This window comes from Rhinoderma darwinii, chromosome 13 (assembly GCF_050947455.1).
Source record: "Rhinoderma darwinii isolate aRhiDar2 chromosome 13, aRhiDar2.hap1, whole genome shotgun sequence".
Taxonomy (NCBI): Eukaryota; Metazoa; Chordata; class Amphibia; order Anura; family Rhinodermatidae; genus Rhinoderma; species Rhinoderma darwinii.
In genome coordinates this window covers 16,236,366-16,257,785 of record NC_134699.1, presented here as the reverse complement: position 1 = coordinate 16,257,785, position 21,420 = coordinate 16,236,366, and the positions used below count along the sequence as shown (strand labels likewise).

Here is a 21,420-nt window from a genome sequence, read left to right as displayed (position 1 = left end):
ACGTGAACTATCCTCAAGCTGCCTTGCACTGATTGGTCAGCATTAGAGGATGGGAAGATAACTCCACCCTGTTGGCTAACTACAGCAGATTAGTCTATAGGGAGCCAACACAATAGTGGGCCATATTTCTGGAATGGGAGGGTCCAGGAAAAAAAAGAAAAACAGCGATGGAATCAGGGAAACAGCGCTATTCAGATCAGTTAACCAGTTCAACTTATATGATCTAGTGACGGGTCCTCTTTAAACAAAATACTTTTATAATTAATAATGGCACGAGGAAAAAACTGTTTATATCATTTTATATCGGATTTGTTCAATTACAGGCAAAGACAATGCTCTATTCGGCATGGAAAGCACTAACCAAAACAAGCTAAATTGCTTTTTCAGGCGACACAGGTACAGTAATTGGAGATTTTCCATGACTTAGGCTTCGTTCACATCTGCGCTAGGGTCCCGTTCCGACCTTCCAACGGAGCTTTCCGTCGGAACGGGACCCTGACTGACACAAACTGAAACCAAAGATTTCCATTTCCATCACCATTGATTTCAATGGTGACGGATCCGGTGCCAATGGTTTCGGTTTGCCTCAGTTGTGAAAGGAGGATTCCGTCGTTTTGACGGAATCAATAGCGTAGTCGACTAATGGTGATGGAAACGGAAACCTTTGGTTTCAGTTTGTATCAGTCAGGGTACCATTCCAACAGAAAGCACCGACGGAACAGGACCCTAGCGCAGATGTGAACGAAGCGTTAAAAAGGATGAAGAAACAGTGGAGTGAAAGTATCCTGCTCAGGGCTTCTAGTCGGACAACCCTGCTCTATTAGATTATTTCCACTTACAAAGATATTATTAAAGGGTTCACGGTTTCCAATGCTGTAGATAAACAGATAAATCATTGCCCAGATACCAAATACAACAATGACAACAGTGACACCTGCAGAATAAGTGTGATACTACACTTGCTTAAATTAAAAAGTCTAAAAGGGCCATTTACATATTACACAACGCTGATAAGCAATAGCTATTTACCAAAATTGTTATGACCATAAGATGGATGTTTATATCATGGCAACTATCGTGTGTAGTATTGTGTGCTTTATATTTTACATGCACAATCAGTTCAGCCAAGCGCACAAGTTTATTTTTAAAATGGGAGATAATTCACTATCAGACACTTTTGACTGTAAAATCCAACATGCCCGACCCGGATTTCTCCCTGAATCTGCCATTGACAGATGGAAGGTCTCCAAGCTGGACCCAGACATTTAATTTTTGTTGATGGATTCTGCTAAGTTTAACAGGATCTGCCAATAATCTAATGTCTAAGTGACCCAGCAGAAATTCCTTTAATGTCGACACAGGTTAGATTGTCTATGGCTCTGAGTGTGAAAGCTGGACAATAACAAACAAAACTGGGAAATATTAAAGTAGTTGTCTCAAAGAGATAACATTCCCCTTCAAATAGAAGCCAGAGCGTCAATCAGTGGTTATTGCCAGGGAAAGACGTGTGACCAGACATCTCCCCTGCAGAGGCCACTACAGGAGAAAGGTAGCATTACATGCCGGCTATTCAAGTGAATGGCCCTCCATCTACTGTATGGAATGGCAAAGTTTTAAGGCCCTTTTACACCGGGCAATAATCGGGCAGACAAGAATTCAGAGAACGCTCGCTGCCGATAATTGCCCTGTGTAAACAGGGCGGCGATCAGCAGATGAATGACCAAACGCTCAATCAAATGCTCATCGTATCGTTTTAAAAAAGTGAAATATTATCGTTGTCGGCAGCACATCTCCCTGTGTAAACAGGGAGACGAGCAGCCGACATGATAAAAAGGTATGGGGACGAGCGATCAGAGTAACTACCGTTCGTCCCCATACATATCTTCGTGTGACAGGAGCAAATGAGCACCGATCAACAAGGTCTCGTTGATCGGTGCTCGCCGCACCGGCCGAATATTGGCAGGTGTAAAAGGCGCTTTACAGAGTCTTTATGGCTCGTAAAGTCTTTATGGCTAAGAGTGGGGTCCTAAGCAGGGGACCCCTCCATCCTCTATTATGTCCATATATCATAATAGGGCACATGGACAGGGGTTATTTTTATGAGAACTACTTTAATGATTTTTAACTGGCGCTGGCAAAGACACTGGAGACCACCAATGACAGCAAAGCAATCAAGTGGAACCTTGACCAATTTGAGAACATCCTTCCTCTTGAATTAGAAATGACTGAAGCTTATGGTCCTGTTACAGCCGGTCAATATGGGCCGTAAAAACGAGTTCAGATCAATGATCGTTGCCCTGCTTACCCAGTACAATGATCGGGAACGTACGTTCATATGAATGCATGTTTGCTCGATCATTGGCCCGTGTAAAAGGACCTAAAGTCTTATTTTGGACATATTATAAGTACCAGCTAAGTTAAAAATTATAACAAATTACAATTAGACGAGAAAGAGCTCAAGGGAAATGAGGAAGACTAACTTAATAGAATTTAATAATAAGAACCGCATGACAGTGACAGATTACAGGAGATTTTAATCGTGTCACGCACCACCGCTCAGGTCCTACACTCGACACAACGTAGTGGATAATGGATACATTTTGTGCTTCTTTAAAGAGGCTCTGTCACCAGATTCTCAAACCCCTATCTCCTATGGCATGTGATCGGCGCTGCAATGTAGATAACAGGAACGTTTTTTTTTTGTTTGTTTTTTTAAAACGTTCATTTTTGGCCAAGTTATGAGCTATTTTATATATATGCAAATGAGCCTTGAAATGGACAACTGGGCGTGTTTTTTTTCATATGTGTATTGTGTTTTTAACTGGGCGTGTTTACTTGTTTTACTAACTGGGCGTTGTGAATAGAAGTGTATGATGCTGACGAATCAGTGACCAATCAGCATCATGCACTCCTCTCCATTCAATAACACAGCAGCATCACGTTCTTACTAGATCGATGCGCAGCCACATACACAAGTGTCCTGATAATGAATACACATGACCTCCAGCCTGGATGTCATGTGTACTCAGAATCCTGACACTTCTGAATCTTTTCTGTGAGATTCCAGCAAGCCACGCGTAATCTTGCGAGATTACGAGGTAAACGAGATTTCGTTTCCCTTGCTGGAAATCTCACAGAAAAGATTCAGAAGTGTCAGGATTCTGAATACACATGACGTCCAGGCTGGAGGTCATGTGTATTCATTATCAGGACACTTGTGTATGTGGCTGCGCATCGTTCTAGTAAGAACGTGATGCTGATGTGTAAATGAATGGAGAGGAGTGCATGATGCTGATTGGTCACTGATTCGTCAGCATCATACACTTCTATTCACAACGCCCAGTTAGTAAAACAAGTAAACACGCCCAGTTAAAAACAATACACACCCAGTTGGATATACGAAAAAAAAACACGCCCAGTTGTCCATTTCAAGGCTTATTTGCATATATATATATATATAAAATAGCTCATAACTTGGCCAAAAATGAAAGTTTAAAAAAACAAACTTTACTGTTATCTACATTGCAGCGCCGATCACATGCAATAGGAGATAGGGATTTGATAATCTGGTGCCAGAGCCTCTTTAATGTAAAGTAATTAAATGTAAGTGAGGCATATTAAATATTGAATCCCAGGAGCCAGGAGTGGTCTAACTGTTGTCTATAGTACATTTTCGAAGTAGTGTAGAAACTATTTGGAAAATATATTGAACTTACACTGAACACTTGATTTTATTATTCTAAATATTAAATTAAATGCTTCAGAATCCTTTAAAAAGAACATTGCAATAATCGGAACCTGTCAATCCCAAACAAGCAACGTACATCCAGGTATGCAGAACAACAGCCATGTTATAACACACAGTAAGGCGGGATTCATACGACAGGGTTTCCCGGCCGGGTGCCGGCCGTTCATAAATCGGCCGACACCCGGCTGCATTAGGAATAATAGACCCCTAATGGGGCTATTCCCATGACCGATTTTTTGACTGCCGGGAAAACCGGGCGTTAAAAAATGGGACATGCCCTATTTTCGGCCGGATGCCCGGCCCCCATAGAAGTCTATGGGGCCGGGTAATACACGGCCATCACCGGAATGTGTCCCGAGTGATGGCCGGGTCTACCGTCGCTCGCGCACTCTCTCTCCTCCTCCTCACAGTGCAGAGTGCATGTGGAGGAGGAGGGTCTTTTTTTGCTCCCTGTAGGAGTCGGAATCCCCAATCCCCGGCCGGGGATTCCGCTACAGGAGAAGTGAGTGACTACACTGTCCATATATGGACACAGCGAAGTCACTCACTTCTGCAGAGGAATCCCCGACTCTATGGTCGGGGATGCCGCTACAGGAGAAGTGCGTGACTACACTGTCCATATTTCGACACAGCGATGTCACTCAGTTCTGCAGCGGAATCCCGACTCTATGGCCGGGCATTCCGCTACAGGAGAAGTGAGTGACTACACTGTCCATATATGGACACAGTGACGTCACTCACTTCTGAAGCGGAATTCCCGACCTGTGGCAGGAAATTCCTCTTCAGGAGAAGTCAGTGACTACACTGTCTATATATGGACATTGAAGTCAGTGACTTCTCCTGGAAGGGGGGGGAATGGGTGCAACCTACAGGGGCCTGTGTGGCATCGCCTACAGGGGGCAGGGTGGCATCGCCTGCAGGGGGCAGGGTGGCATCGCCTGCAGGGGGCAGGGTGGCATCGCCTGCAGGGGGCAGGGTGGCATCGCCTGCAGGGGGCTGGGTGGCATCGCCTACAGGGGGCAGGGTGGCATCGCCTACAGAGGGCAGGGTGGCATTGCCTACAGGGGGCTATGTGGCATCACCTGCAGGGGGCTGTGTGGAATCACCAACAGGGGGCTGGGTGGCATTACCTACAGGGGGCTGGGTGGCATTACCTACAGGGGGCTGGGTGGCATTACCTACCAGGGGGGCTGTGGCATCGCCTGCAGGGGGCAGGGTGGCATTGCCTGCAGGGGGCAGGGTGGCATCGCCTGCAGGGGGCAGGGTGGCATCGCCTGCAGGGGGCAGGGTGGCATCGCCTGCAGGGGGCAGGGTGGCATCGCCTGCAGGGGGCTGGGTGGCATCGCCTACAGGGGGCAGGGTGGCATCGCCTACAGAGGGCAGGGTGGCATTGCCTACAGGGGGCTATGTGGCATCGCCTACAGGGGGCTAGGTGGCATCACCTGCAGGGGGCTGTGTGGCATCACCAACAGGGGGCTGGGTGGCATTACCTACAGGGGGCTGGGTGGCATTACCTACAGGGGGCTGGGTGGCATTACCTACCAGGGGGGCTGTGGCATTATCTACAAAGGGCTGTGTGTGGCAACAAATTTTAATGAAATTCATCCGATTTTAAAACGGACAGGGAAAAAAACGGATGCAAATCGGCCGGTAAAAACGGCAACACAGCCCGGAACGGATGCAAACCGGATGGGAAAATCGGCCAAAAACGGCCGATTTTCCTGGCCGACACTCGGACCCTGTCGTGTGAATGAGGCCTAATGGTGTGGAAAGTGTCACCGTCAGTACCCATAAGAGCGTGTAAAGGGACATGACAAGTTTTAAGAATCTCCAAAGTTCCGCTCAGGGAAATTTAGATCTCATCTGTCATTAACAATTATGTGTGTGAACAGTCAGGACATGAAGCCTCTCCTATTATTCATAAACTCCTCATTAATAGGGGACAGCTGTGCAATGGAATAAGTAAAACGTCTAGTGAAACAAAAAAACGAAGTGTCACTTGTTGTTCGCAATCAGATGCCAGACAGAAATATGTTGTCTGAGCTATAGAACATTTACACAGTGACAAATCGACAAGAATCCTCATAAAAACGCATCTATGTGATAAAGAAATTTGAAATGGCACAGTGCTGCCTCCCACTGGAGACTAAAAGAAATGAACAAGAAGACCTTATTCTGCGACCAGGGTCCATCCTGAGTTATCACTTTCCATTTATGAAAAATAACACTTTTTTCTGTCATTGTAAGAAAGCTCAATTGTATAAAAATCAAAGTTTAATTGCATTATGTATAAAGCTTTTATACATTTTTTTCCTAATGAATGCAAAACACTGGATGGACTATGATGAAATTTCTCAACTATTGGTACTGAAGAAAATAATAATCTCTCTGGCGCACGGTCCCATTTCGGCATTATATGGTCCCTGAATAAGCAGGCGTCAGTTTTCCTCACAGAAAAAAGCTGTTCGATGAGGGTTTATGAAGCTGGATACGCAGTTATCAGTTGATCGCTGGGTTGGCTTTAATTTACTGAGTAGTTGTCTTAATGAATAACCCCTTTAGGCCGAATGCACACGTTGCATATTAAGTGCGATTTTGCGGCGCACATTCGCGTGCGGCAAAACCGTAGAGTAATACTGTACCAGCAAAGTCTATAAGATTCCCACGCTGCAGTATTTTTTGGGACGTAAATTGACCCACCGTGCGTATATTTGAAACCGCAGCATGTAAATTTATCTCGCGATTGCGCTTGCGAATTCTATCCCTGTAGTTCTATAGAAATACGCAGCAAAATCCGCAGAATGACGCATCAAAAAACGCACCTTCAGGTGAATTTTTTTTCCTGACAATTTCTTGTGGTTTCGTTGCGAATTTTCCACAGCAAAATACGCAACGTGTGCATGTAGCCTTAGGCTGGGTTCACAGAGTTTTTTTGAAGGCGGAAAATCTGCCTCAAAATTCCATTTGGAATTCGTATTTACGGGCACTATTTACTGATAGATGAAAATACGGTCGTGTACATGGAGCCTTAGATCTGAATCTATCATGTCCGCGGAACTGACAGGTTCAGTGACAGCGAGTCCTGCGTGTCTGACAAGCAGGATCCACATGTAATCGATCACATCTAAGTTATGAGCTTAGATGTGATTGATAGCAGCTCGATCAAGCATGTCAGACACACATGACCCGCTCTCACTGAACCGGTCAGTCCCGCAAACTTGACAGATAAAGGATTCAGTGCTAAATACAGCTGCTCTATATACAGAATACAAAGCAGCTGTATCACAAAATGTAAAAATAATTTTCAATAAAATATATTAGGAAGTTGCACCAATCACACTGATGGACAATTTTATTTAAAAAAAAAGTCAAAAGATGTACATACCATTTAAATGGGTTGTCTGGTTCAGAACAACTATTAAAAAAAAACCCTATGTGGGTAGAGGGAGGTTTCAATATTTAATACGCTAATCTACTAGCCAGAGGTGACATCCGCACGTTACACATTATATTGCAGAGCTCTATAAATAAAAATAAATAAATAGGACTACTGTTATGGTCTTACCGCTGGACCGATTTTTCCTGTTGGATTTTCCACCACTGAGAAGCATCTTCAGACTGTTACGGAACATGTCTGCGCTACTAGTCTCACGTCAGGCAGGAATCTAAAAAACAAGAAACTTCTAGTCAAAATTGTAATATTTACATAATGAAGAATAATAAGTGTTTAGGCTGCACGATTACCCATTTCTTATTAAAAAAACAAAACTATATTATAATTTTACCATATACTGTAATTATTTTGAAGGAGTGCACAGCCTTCAAAGACCAGCTGGTCGCAGGGGTCCTGATGCTGGTAGCTCCCAGAATGAGCTGTGGGGGTGGATCACAGCTGAATGAAACTTGGTTATAAAGAATCCAGAAACATTTTAAAAAAATACCATTCGCTTTTGTCTAGTCAAAAATCTTAACCCCTTCCCGCTCCTTGACGTACTATTACGTCATGGCAGCTGTATCGTTCGCGCTCCATGCCGTAATAGTACGTCACGGGAGTAACGGCCGTTTCGGCCGTCCTCCCGACACATACAGGAGCTGTGACGCTGCTGTCTCGTACAGCAGCTGTCACAGCTCCTACAGCGGGGACCGATCGCTGTGTCCCCGCTGATTAACCCCTTAAAAGCCGCGTTCTATAGAGATCGCGGCTTTTTAGGGGTTAAGCTGCCATCGCCGGCCTGCTACGCGATAGCGGCCGGCGATGGTGACTATGGCAACCGGACACCAAACAATGGCGTCCGGCTATGCCATAGACGGAAGCCTAGTGGGTCCTGACAACGTCAGGACCCACTATGCTTGCTGTCAGTGAGTAGCTGACAGTTCTAATACACTGCACTACGCATGTAGTGCAGTGTATTAGAATAGCGATCAGGGCCTCCTGCCCTCAAGTCCCCTAGTGGGACAAAGTAATAAAGTTAAAAAAAAGTTAAAAAAAGATGTGTAAAAATAAGAAAATAAAAGTTTTAAAAGTAATAACAGTCAAAATCCCCCCTTTTCCCTTATCAGTCCTTTATTATTAATAAAAATATATAAACAAACAAATAAACTATACATAATTGGTATCGCCGCGTCCGTAACGACCTGAACTACAAAACTATTTCGTTATTTATCCCGCACGATGAACGCCGTAAAATAAAATAATAATAAACCGTACCACAATCACAATTGTTTGGTCACTTCACCTCCCAAAAAATGGAATAAAAAGAGATCAAAAAGTCGCATGTACCTAAAAATGGTCCTGATTGAAACTACAGTTCGTTACGCAAAAAATAAGTCCTCGCACGGCTTTATTGATTGAAAAATAAAAACGTTATGGCTCTTCGAATAAGGCAACACAAAAAGTGAATGATTGTTTACAAAACGTATAAACATCTGGTATCGCCGTAATCGTATCGCCCCGCAGAATAAAGTGAATATGTCATTTATAGCGCACGGTGAACGCTGTAGAAAAAAAAGAATAAAAAAACAATAGTAGAATGGCTGTTTTTTAGTCACCACGCCACCTAAAAATAGAATAAAAACTGATCAAAAAGCCGCATGCACCTCAAGAAAACTGCAATGCATTCCTCAAGGGGTCTAGTTTCCAAATTGGGGTCACTTTTGGGGGGTTCCCAATGTTTTGGCACCACAAGACCTCTTCAAACCGGACATGGTGCCTAATAAAAAAGAGGCCTCAAAATCCACTAGGTGCTCCTTTGCTTCGGAGGCCGGTGCTTCAGTCCATTACTGCACTAGGGCCACATGTGGGATATTTCTAAAAACTGCAGAATCTGGGCAATACGTATTGAGTTGCGTTTCTCTGATAAATCCTTTTGTGTTATAAAAAAAATGGTATAAAGAGGATTTTCTGACAAAAAAAAAATAATTTAAATTTCACCTCTACTTTGCTCTAAATTTTTGTGAAACACCTAAAGGGTTCATGAACTTTCTAAATGCTGTTGTGAATACTTTGAGGGGTCTAGTTTCTAAAATGGGGTATTTCATAGGGGTTTCTAATATATGGGCCCCTCAAAGCAACTTCAGAACTGAACTGGAACCTAAAAAAATAAATAAATGAGGCAATACTTAATTTCTTACATTATACTGATGAGCCGTGCCCACCCCGAGATGACCCCAGTTTTGACCGTTTATATAAATGGAGACCCCTATTAGACCGTTTCAGTGTCCGGTTTTCCCAAGCATACACCCCCGAGAAGTGTATTTCTATTGATGAGTCCCTGGTACATTTTAAAGGGAGGGTTCAATTCCGCGAGTACCTGCCGGGTAAGAGGGCAAGGTATGGCGTGAAGATGTATAAGCTGCGAGAGTGCATCAGGGTATACCTACAGGTTTAGGATATATGAAGGAAAGGCCACCCCCAAACCAGACTGCATCCTGGACTACAATAGGTACATGGGAGGGATGGACTTGTAAGATCAAGCCCTGAAGCCCTACAGCGCCATGCAGTGTGGTATAAGAAGCTGGCCGTGCACATCATACAGATGGCATTGTACAATGCGTACGTGCTACGTCGATGTGCAGGCCAGACGGGAACTTTCCTGGAATTTCAAGAGGTGATTATCAAGAACCTAATCTTTAGGGACCAAGAAGGGGGGGCACCCAGTACTTCTGGAAGCGGGGCCACATGCATCGTACCAGGGCGGCAACACTTTCCAGGGGAAGTTCCCCAAACTGGCAAGAAGGGAAAAAGTCAAAAGAGGTGCAAAGTCTGCTATAAGAGGGCGATAAGGGATGACACAATATATCAATGTGACACGTGTCCCGAATAACCAGAGCTCTGTATGAAAGAGTGTTTTAAAATTTATCTTACATCCCTTGGTTTATAATTTACCCCAATTTTACTTACCCTGATGCCCTCCGCACAGCTTATCCCCCCTCGTCTTTCCCCTCTGAGCCCTGCTGTGTGCCCAGGCAGCTGATAACAGCCACATGTAGGGTATTGCCATACCCGGGAGAACCCACATTACAGTTTATGGGGTGTAGGTCTCCGGTCAAAATGCTCACTACACCTCTAGATGAATGCCTTAAGGCCTCATTCACACGGCAGGGTTTCCCGTCCGGGTGCCGGCCGTTCATAAATCGGCCGGCACCCGGCTGCATTAGGAATGATAGACCCCTAATGGGGCTATTCACACGACCGATTTTTTAACGGCCGGAAAATCCGGCCGTCAAAAAATAGGACATGCTCTATCTTTGCCCGGGCACCCGGCCGCCCGGCTCCCATACAAGTCTATGGGGCCGGGTATTACACGGCCATCACCGGAATGTGTTCCGAGTGATGGCCGGGTTTCCCGGCGCTTGCGCTCTATCTCCTCCTCCTCACAGCGCAGAGTGCATGTGAGGAGGAGGAGTTGATGCCATTCTGACGAATGGCATCGCTGTACACTGTGTTGCAGGGCCGGGGTGTACAGCAGGTGGAAGGGAGCGCTGCGCTGGCTCCCTTCCCCTGCTTGTTAAAAGCACCCTGGCTCGGCGACACCTTCGATGGCGCCGCTAGTAGTAGTAGCAGCAGCAGCTGCTGCTGCGGCTGCTACTACTGTAGCGACGCCACTATAGCAGAGCAGGGAGGTATCTCCCCGCTCTGCTATGTGCTAGCCGCACTTTAGCTCCTTGAAGGAGCGGAATCCCCGTGTTTTCGGGGATTCCGCTCCTGGACAGAGCGCTTGATGTCTCTGTCCATATCTGGGCAGTGACATCAGGGGAAACTCCTGAAGCGGAATCCCCGAACACATGGGGATTCCCCTTCAGGAGCTGCCGCTGATGTCACTGTCCGGATCTGCCCGGCCCGGCACGGATGCATAACTTTATGCAAACCGGCCGGGCAAAATGGCCGATTTTACCGGCCGACACTCGGGCTCGGGAACGACCCGGTCGTGTGAATCCCGCCTAAGGGTGTAGTTTTTAAAACGGGGTCACTTCTTGCGGGTTTCAACTGTACTGGTACCTCAGGGGCTTCTGCATACATGACTTCGCACTAGAAAATCCCCAGTAGGCCAAATGGTGGTCCTTTCCTTCTGAGCCCTCCCATGGGCCCAAACGGCAGCTTATCACAACAAATGGGGTATTGCGGCCCTCAGAACAAATTGCGCAACAGAATGGGGTATTTTGTTTCTTGTGAAAATAAGAATTTTTGAGCTAAAATGACATATTATTGGAAAAAATATATATTTATTTAATTCCCAGCCCAATTCAAATAAGTTCTGTGAAGAAACTATGGGGTCTAAATGGTCACATTACCCATAAATGAATTCCTTGAGGGTTGTAGTTTCCAAAATGGGGTCATTTGTGATTGGTTTCTATTGCTTTGATAGCTCTGGGGCTTTGCAAATGCGACATGGCACCCGAAAACCAATCCAGCAAAATCTGGACTCCAAAGAACACACAGCGCTCCTTTCCTTCTGAGCCCTCCCATGGGCCCAAAAGGCAGTTTATCACCACAAATGGGGTATTGCCGCACTCAGGACAAATTGGGCAACCAAATGGGGTATTTTGTTCCCTGTGAAAATCAGAAATTTTGATCACAAATGACATTTTATTGGAAAAAATGACATTTTTTTCATTTCACATCCCAATTCAAATAGGTGCTGTGAAAAAACTATGCGGTCAAAATGGTAACAACAACCATAAATGAATTCCTTGAGGGGTGTAGTTTCCAAAATGGGGTCACTATTGGGGGATTCCTACTGTTTTGGCACCTCAACACCTCTTCAAACCTGGCATGCTGCCTAAAATATATTCTAATAAAAAAGAGGACTCAAAATGCACTAGGTGCTTCTTTGCTTCTAGGGCTTGTGTTTTAGTCCACGAGCGCAGTAGGGCCACATGTGGGACATTTCTAAAAACGGCAGAATCTGGACAATACATATTTAGTAGTGTTTCTCTGGTAAAACCTTCTGTGTTACAGAAAAAAAAATGAATAAAATTGAAATTCCGCAAGAAAAATGAAATTTGCAAAGTTCACCTCCACTTTGCTTTAATTCCTGTGAAATGCCTGAAGGGTTAAAAAAACTTTCTAAATGCTGTTTTGAATACTTTGAGGGGTCTAGTTTTTAAAATGGGGTGTTTTATGGTGGTTTCTAATACATAGGCCCCTCAAAGCCACTTCAGAACTGAACAGGTACCTTAAATAAAAGGCATTTGACATTTTCTTAAAAATACGAGAAATTGCTGTTTATGTTCTAAGCCTTGTAACGTCCAAGAAAAATAAAAGAATGTTCAAAAAACGATGCCAATCTAAAGTAGACATATGGGAAATGTGAACTAGTGACTATTGTGGGTGGTATAACCGTCTGTTTTACAAGCAGATGCATTTAAATTCTGAAAAATGCAATTTTTTCAACATTTTCTCTAAATTTTGCAATTTTTCACCAATAAACACTGAATATATCGACCAAATTTTACCACGAACATGAAGCCCAATGTGTCACGAGAAAACAATCTCAGAATCGCTTGGGTAGGTTTAAGCATTCCCACGTTATTACCACATAAAGTGAAATATGTCAGATTTGAAAAATGGGCTCTGAGCCTTAAGGCCAAAACTAGGCTGCGTCCTTAAGGGGTTAAGGTGTAATTGCGTAGCCTCTTTTCAATTACACAGATATCCCTGCCAGTCACTCCTCTCATATGCTGTAAAATAAGGATTAAGTGAAACACTTCAGAATTAGGGACTTTACAATTATTTCCGTACTTTTCCGCCTCCTATGGACGCAGCCTTCCAGGCTCAACGCCAGGGCTTAAACTGAACACACAGCATGGGCAATAGGATCACTGTTCAGCTCACTGGGACAAGATGTTTAAATCCTTATGACAGGAGATGACAGCACACACAGGCCAATAACTCATGTCCCAACCAAACCTGCTACTTCCCCCCCAATGGAACGTCAGCCTCTTGTACCAGATCTCATAAAGCTACAGAATCAGAACACACAAAACACTCTGGGCACAAAAAGTTCTCAAAGAGCTTGTCACTTCACTTTCTCCACACCGGAAAGAGTTGGGGGAAAACAAGGTCCTCACAGGCCTGTAGAAAAGACCTTCCTATACCAAAATAAATGCAACGCAAATTATCATGAGTCTTGAATTTCCATCAAAATTCTAAATATGTAAAGAAACAAGGCTCGCTAGAAATGCCATATTGATACTGTCAACTGTCAATTTGATACGCACTTCAGTAATCAACAGTCTTCATGTTTTTAGCCACATTTGTATCTTAAAATATAATGTAACAGATGCAGTACGACAATTACTCCAATTTGTGTGCACAGCAGGCAACGGCACAATTTGTTTTTTTTTTACTAAGAATAAAAACCCAGGACACTGCAGTTAATTGTGAAGCTTGTGGGCCGTAGAAGAACATCCTGTCAAGAACAAACCAGTAAAATGATCATTTGTATAAAACACTGCAGAGCCGTCTGAAGCTCAGCCCCACTTCAGTACTGTTCTCTGCTTATTCACGTACAGAATTCAGCCCCATCATAGCTTGTTTCCACATCATATTAGAAAGCCTGTGGCTACCCAAACATTAGGAACTACTAGGCCGTACTGTTCCACAACAGAAGTCGAGAACGTGCCATAATATCATGTAGAAGTCCAAAATGAAAAGAAGCAAAAGGAAAATACTTAGGGCTATGTTTCAATAATAAATTAGAGGCGCAACATTATCAATTTGTCTCTGCTTGGCCCTATAAAGTCATTATATTGCTAGTCAGGGAACGTGGTCCGCCAGTGACTACCTTGTTACCTCCATACCAGTTCTACAGGTATTAGGGCAACTAAAGCAAATCTCACGTGGATCCTGAAGAACAGCACCCCAAGCACTTGGTTTCCCTGACCCCAGTAAGTAAGCATACCTCGAGAAGGCAGCAGTAGCAGAGCGGGGTTTACATACATGGATGTGGTATATACTATATACGGGGATCAATGTATACATTGTGTCCATATGACAACCTATATGAATCTGCATATGCAAAGCAAACATTACAGACCCTAAAACATTTAGCAGTGTATATATTATTTGCATATCTAATACTACATTGGCTTGACAGTACACAGCCCATGTCTAATTTTCAATAAATAGTAAAAATAAATCAAAATCATATATGTGGCACGTCATGACATTGTTTGAAACTTCATTTGTGGCATTTCATTACACGGAAAACTTCAGAAAGAGCCATATGTTTACATTATTATAAAACTAGTGAAAATTATGCTGGTCAGAAACAAGATGCAGTGATTTACAAATTAGATGGGATTCTCCTCCGAGAAATAAACAGGAATGGAAAATTTCAGGGAATCTGGTAAAATAATTATTGAATAAGCAAAAACACAGCTGGTGGAGGCAGCATCACATGCTTTAACCCCTTAGTGACCACTAATACGCCTTTTTACGTGATTCACTAATGGGCTTTAGGCTAGGCTGACGCCTTTTCACGTCAGCCTAGTCTAAGTCCTGCACGGGTCTCCCGTGCAGGCAGGAGCCGGGGCTCTGCTGTCTGATGACAGCTGAGCTCCTGCTCCAACGCCCGCGATCGAAGTTTACTTCGATCGCGGCCGTTTAACCCGTTAAATGCCGCCGTCAATAGCGACCGCGGCATTTAACTTTGTTTACACAGAGGGAGTGCGCTCCCTCTCTCACCCATCGGCGGCCCGCGAATGCAATCGCGGGTCTCCGATGGGGTGTCATGGCAGCCGGGGGACTGATAAAAGCCCCCAGGTCTGCCCTGGACATATGCCTGTTAGGACGCGCCGGAGGCACGTCCTAACAGATTGCCTGTCAGATTTACACTGACAGGCAATAATGCTCTGGTATACGAAATATACCAAAGCATTATAGCAGCGATCGGAACATCGCACAGTAAAGTCCCCTAGTGGGACTAATAAAATAAGTCATCAAAGTGAAATAAAGATTATTAATAAAAAGTACAGTAAAAAAATAAATAAAACCATTTTTTTTCCATAAAAAGTGGTTTAATTTAGTAAAAGTGTAAAAAAAAAAAAAAAAGTACACATATGTGGTATCGCCGCGACCGTAATGACTCCATTAATAAAGTTAATATGTAATTTAAACCGCAAAGTGAACACCGTAAAAAAAAAACGCAAAAAACTATGGCGAAATTGCTATTTTTTTCCATTGCCCCCCAAAAAAGTCATAATAAAAATGAATCAATAAGTCCCATGTACCCCAAAACAGTACCAATCAAAACTACGTCTCGTCCCGCAGAAAACAAGCCCAAAAAAATCACTACATTGATGGAAAAATAAAAAAGTTACGGCTCTTGGAAAGCGACGATGCAAAAGCAAATAATTTTAGTTCAAAAGTGTTTTTATTGTGCAAAAGTCGTAAAACATAAAAAAACCTCCACATATGTGGTATCGCCGTAATCGTACCGACCCATAGAATAAAGGTCACATGTTAATTACGTCGCACAGTGAACGGCGTCAATTTAAAAACGCATAGAACAATGGCGGAATTTCGGTTTTTTTTTATAATCCCCACCAAAAAGGTTAATAAAAGTTAATATAAAAATTATATGTACCCAAAAATGGTGCCATTAAAAAGCACAACTAATCCCGCAAAAAACAAGTCCTCATACAGCTATGTAGACGAAAAAATAAAAACGTTATAGCTCTTTAAATGCGACTATAGAAAAACGAATAAAATAGCTTGGTCATTAAGGCCTAAAATGGGCTGGTCACTAAGGGGTTAAAGAAGAAGTTTCCTTCATAAATGGATCATAGACATAAACAAATAATCAATTCATAAAAGCAATTACAATTTCCAGCATTGAAAGTGTTAACACAAGGGGTCTGCCATGCAAGTGAAGGCTTAGAGGACTCTTGAGATAAAAAAAAGCTTATCTGAATATCGACCTTGAAGGCAGCTGAAAATTTTCAATTAAAGTCTCTCCTGACATGTCTGTTTTAGTAAATATTTATATTCCACATGAAATAATGCGGGAGCATCGATCTTCGATCGTGCAAAAGAACTATTCCTCAGTAATTGCTCTGGGAAATGTACGGATAAAATGATAACATTCTCCTCGTCAATAGACCTGATACGGTAAGCATCGAAAGGACAGCATCTGGGGGGGAAAATAAACATGCAATAGTCATATTATTTATACATTTCCAGGAGGAATAACATAGGGACATCATAATGAAGAAATCTGATGCCACAAAATTTTTATTTTATGGGAAATTAAAGTATTTACTAAAACAGGCATGCGCGGCGCTTGATGGGAATGTCCTGCTGAGATCCGCATGTCAGCAAAAGACTCATTGCCTCCTCAGCATAACCCGCCGCTGAACAAGGCAGCACCGGGACTGCATTACCTACCAGGTATGACCAGGACCCGCAAAAGGCCAGAACCGGCAGTTACTGGCCGCTTTATTTCCGAGCTCTTCCTGCAATCTCAAGGACTGGGTAGAAACAGCAAGGCACCCTGATCTCCACAGAGTGCAAATATGACCACTGCTGAGCTATTGCATTGCCTGCAGACCAACTTCAAGACGGAGTTAGTGGCGGTGGGGGACAACATGCCAAAATTCTGCCGTAGGTCAGTGCACAACATATTTGAAGCACCGTATGGATAAAACAGCAAATGCCTTGGAGGAGGAGAGGGAGATGCTGACAGGCCAGGATGCCCGCCTAGAACTCATAGAATTAAACCGTGAGTACGTAGAGAACAGGAGGTAATCTCTGGATCCGTTGATTTCCAAAGACATTTACCTTGCTGAAAGAAACAGTGCTAAACCTTATTTGCAGCCCTGATGCCTTAAACGGATCCAGCTATATTACAAGAATCCATAAAGCCTTGGGTAAACCACGCAATTTTGACACCCCTAGAGCTGTCACCCTCAAACTGCCCTAGGAGGGTATCAGGGATCTCATTTCATTATCAGGTGCTGTTCACTTATATGCGGACCTTTTCCCTGTGACATTGGAAGGATGACGGGACATTTCGGCCTTTAACAGCCACCCTGCAGTCTGGAAATATCAAGTATAGATGGTAATTTACATTTTTCCTCTACTTCACTCACAACAATCTGAGCCACACCATGGAAAGAGCTGGAATATTGCTTGAACCTATTGCACCTCGGCCATGCCCACCGAGGTCGCTTAGTATGACACGGGAATGGACAGAAGTCAGAAGATCCGGCCACAGATCAACCCAAGAAGAGAGCTGAACTAGGACTACCTGGTATTACTGCACTCAACTTTTTTGACCGTTATCTTGTCATCTATGGGAGAATCTAGCTGCAGCTATGTGAGTTGGTGTTCCTGAGGGTAAAGGTCCTCTTACACGCCCCGTTATGGGCCACGTAAACGAGCGCCGATCAACGAGACCATTCGTAGACAAGCTAGTATGGGGACGAGTGCTCGTTACTGCGATCGCTCTACCCCATACATTTGTATCATGTCGGCAGCACATGATAAGTGCTGCCGACAACCATAATATTTTTCATTTTTAAGACAATACTATCAGCAGATGAACGCTCATCTGCTGATCGCTGCCCTGTCTACACAGGGCAATTATCGGCAACGACATTCTATGATAATTGGCCCGTGTAAAAGGGCCTTAACTGACTTCTCTAATTGTCTTTTAGTAGCCATTTCCGTTATTTTTTTTTTTGACAGTCTGAATACTACGTACAGAATCCCATATTGGCGGGTTAATTCATTATTGCCAATTATTGGTACTTTGATATTTGCTGATTAAGTAGACTTGGACCTACCCCCTCTTCTGAGGCTTAGAGGGATTTTCCTGACTCTCTACACTTCACAATTTTAGGGACGAGATCGGGGATGAGGAGTTTGTACAGGCAGTTAAGAGACCTAAAAATGGCTCCAGGCCCTGATTGGTCTAAGTGACCCATCTTACAAGAAGTTATTTTCCATTTTATTACCACATATCAAAACCTATTGTGACTCAATGTTACATGGCACAAAAGAGAGTTGTATACGGCACAGATCCCAAACCCAAAAAAAACCCCCTTATGCACCAAGAGTTATTGCCCCAGTTCCCTGCTCAATATAGACTTGAACATTTTTACCTCTATAATGGATTAGCGCTTAAACAAATGTATCCTGGCCCTCATTCATAGGGATCAGGTCGGATTTATCCCTACACGCCAAGCCCCAGATAATATTAGGCGCAACCATAAGATTTTACAAGCTGCGAGTAAAGAGAAGCTCCAAATGCTCCTTTTGTTATTAGAGATAGCTTTTGACACTCTGTTATGGCCATTACTCTTATAGCTAGGGGCACTAGACAGCGCTGCCCTTTGTCACCAGATCTTTTCGCCATGGCATGCCATGGTACCGTTAGACTCGGATGAGACCATATCGCCTCTGCTGTCACCTTCCAATAGGTGGTCCAACCAGGGTTTCTCTTCTGCTCATTCCGATATCTGTCTGTGTGAAGTAACAAGAGACTCCGAATTGCGCTGCACGTATGGTAGTTTTACCATAGGAAAGTTGGGGTTTATCTCTACCCAATATTGTGCTATATTACAGAACAGCGAAGGGTAACAAAATGATCCACTGAGGGTGCATCTACTGGTCTAGGTGAGTTACTCTTGAATACGCATTCATTAAACAAATTACGGTGGCTATTCTCGTGTGGATGACTGCTTCATTACCGCTGATTTTCCTTAAAAATTCAACACACTTTGGAGGATGGTTAGATTTCAGTTTTGACTTCAGACGATTCCCCCCCCCCCCCCACCCCCTCTGTTAAACCCTATTTTTACACCTGGACTGAGCCCTATGGAATATTCCTAGTGGTCACAGAAGTTTGTAGCTATGTACAGCTCTAAAAAAAGATTAAAAAGGATAGTTCATTAAAAGGCTTTCTCACTCCCAAATCTTTGAAAGTTTGATCCACATTCAGTCAGGAGAGCTGACAGGTCCTCATATCCTAAACACAACTCCCTTTTGAAATCATTCCCTCTTGCACTATTAAACCCTAGCAAGAAAAATGTTGTTTGTCAGTGGGGTCTGTGACACACTGTATGTACAGTCAGCTATCTGCTGTTTTTAATCTGGAAGGAGGGGGAAGGTTGTCTACATTTTGTGGGCTGCTCAGCAGGATTCAACCTCTGTCCTGAACTTGACTCTCCCGACATAAAGAAAAAACATTTACTACACAGCTTACTGGCTGACGTGTCTAAAGGCTGGGACAGAAGGAAACTTCATCTACTGCTACACTCTTTGCTGTTTTTCTTATGGTGTGACATAATCCCCCCTTTATGCTGCAGAAAGTAAAATTGTCCATTCCCCTTTAAAAGTCGTGTGGAATATGTAACTCCCATATTTATGTTATCTGACCACCCTCGACATAGGCAGGCACAGAAATGGCTCTGCATCAAAGATGGGAGAAAAATCCTTTGCTAATCCAATATCTCTATCGCGTTACTCACACCATTCCTAGAAGTACATTGTACGGACAGCAGCCACTACACGCAAGCTTTTATCTCGCCCGGCACGTGTTTTTATGCCATATGAAGCAATTACCATAGAGAATTGCTCTGTTTTGATGCTTAGCTATCAATATCTCCCATATTGCTGCAGAATCCCCTAAGCCCAAAAAAAACAAAAACACCTGAAATATATATGCAGATTGCGGTTTATTAGTTCCCCTTCACATTTCATTTGTGCCCTACATTTATCGTATACGTAATCTGAAGGGGACCTTACTGGTAAACATAGTTTACCAATATTGACCAATATTCACAGCGTTGCAGTCTTAGAAAAAAAAAAAAAGTCACAGTGCCTCTATTCTGGGTGTAGTCAAATTGAAAGCATAGCTTTAAGGCTACGTTCACACAGAGCGAATACGCTGCGTAAAGATACACAGCATATCCGCCCTGGCAGCTGCAGGGAATTCCAGCCGAAAAACCGCAACAAATGGTGGAATGTCAGCTGAGGAAAACTGCATGTTTTAAAAAACAAAACGCATACTTACCCTCTGAAGTCTTGCAGGCCAGCCTCCTGGGCTACTGTATTATGCTGCGGATTTTCCGCATCAAGACCCGTTGCGGAAAATCCGCCGTATTTACCTTATGTGTGAACTTATAAAAAAAAAAAAAGGGTTTCAAACACAAACAAGAAAAATAAAAACCTAAAACATATACTACTAGTGTGAGAAGCCCTGTGATAACTGTGACCGGAATGTAAATATTGCAGCTCTTTCTCATGTCTCTCAGCAGGAAATCACAGCACAATATAAAGATGCAGTCAAGTTCTTGTATCTGTCTCTATGAAGCTTAGTACATTCACTTTGCTAGTCAGAATCCCCTACGCCTGGGGTAGCCAAGTCTACCAGCCTTTGCACATACGCGCCAGTAATCTGCACCAAAAATAGTGCTGGGCCCTACTAAATTTGCCACAACTATTGAGAAATGGCACATCAATTATGCTATTTTCCTTTTCAAATCAAATGAAAGCTGCATTAAAGTAGCTTGGCGACAGGGCATCATAGGACCAAGGTAGTCGTGCAGAACTAGCCTTAAACTTTATGGAAATACCTCAATCAAGCTGGCAACTCAGAAATAGGACAAGTCTAGAAGTAAACAGACAACTATATCTTATACATATATACCCTGAAGGTTATTACTATTGTATAGTCCTATGAAATAACCACAATACAATAAACACCCAAGAGTTACATGTCTGACACTTTATATCATGCAAAGCATATTGGATTTTCTCTATTTGATAAATACATTTATTTTTTTTTTTTTTATTGAAAGCCCGAGTCGTGCTTTCTATTACCCAAGTGCATAAAAAGTGCAGAGGTGCCACATAAAAAGTGCACAAGGATGCGGTCTATCGCAGCCCTTCTCTTAAAAGAGAGAGGCCCCGCATAACCATTCCTCGACCCTCCAAGCCATAGGCCTAGAGGATCAAGGATCGATGATCCCCCCTCGCCGAAGCTTAGGGAGACCCAAACACACTCCTAGGCTTCTACCTGGGCTGCCACCCCAGTGTCCACCTAGGAGCCTGCATCAAAGGTGCACCTCCCCTCCGAAGAAGGGAGGCCGGGTTGCAGGGGAAAACGGAACCAGATGGCCACACATTTTCCCCCTAGACCTCAGGAGGGTCCCAAAAGAGCACC

The 21,420-nt window shown here is 43.5% G+C and overlaps 1 protein-coding gene across 3 annotated transcripts in view; it reads right to left on the bottom strand.

Annotated features, from left to right (window-relative positions):
- Nucleotides 1-21,420, bottom strand: part of TANC2 (tetratricopeptide repeat, ankyrin repeat and coiled-coil containing 2) — a 435,863-nt gene that overhangs the window by 203,497 nt on the left and 210,946 nt on the right. For all 3 annotated transcript variants that reach the window (XM_075846635.1, XM_075846637.1, XM_075846636.1), the window contains one exon: nucleotides 7,314-7,413. In XM_075846635.1, coding sequence (XP_075702750.1) covers nucleotides 7,314-7,380 — 67 coding nt within the window. In that variant the 5' untranslated portion in view covers nucleotides 7,381-7,413. The remainder of the gene's footprint in view (nucleotides 1-7,313; nucleotides 7,414-21,420) is intronic.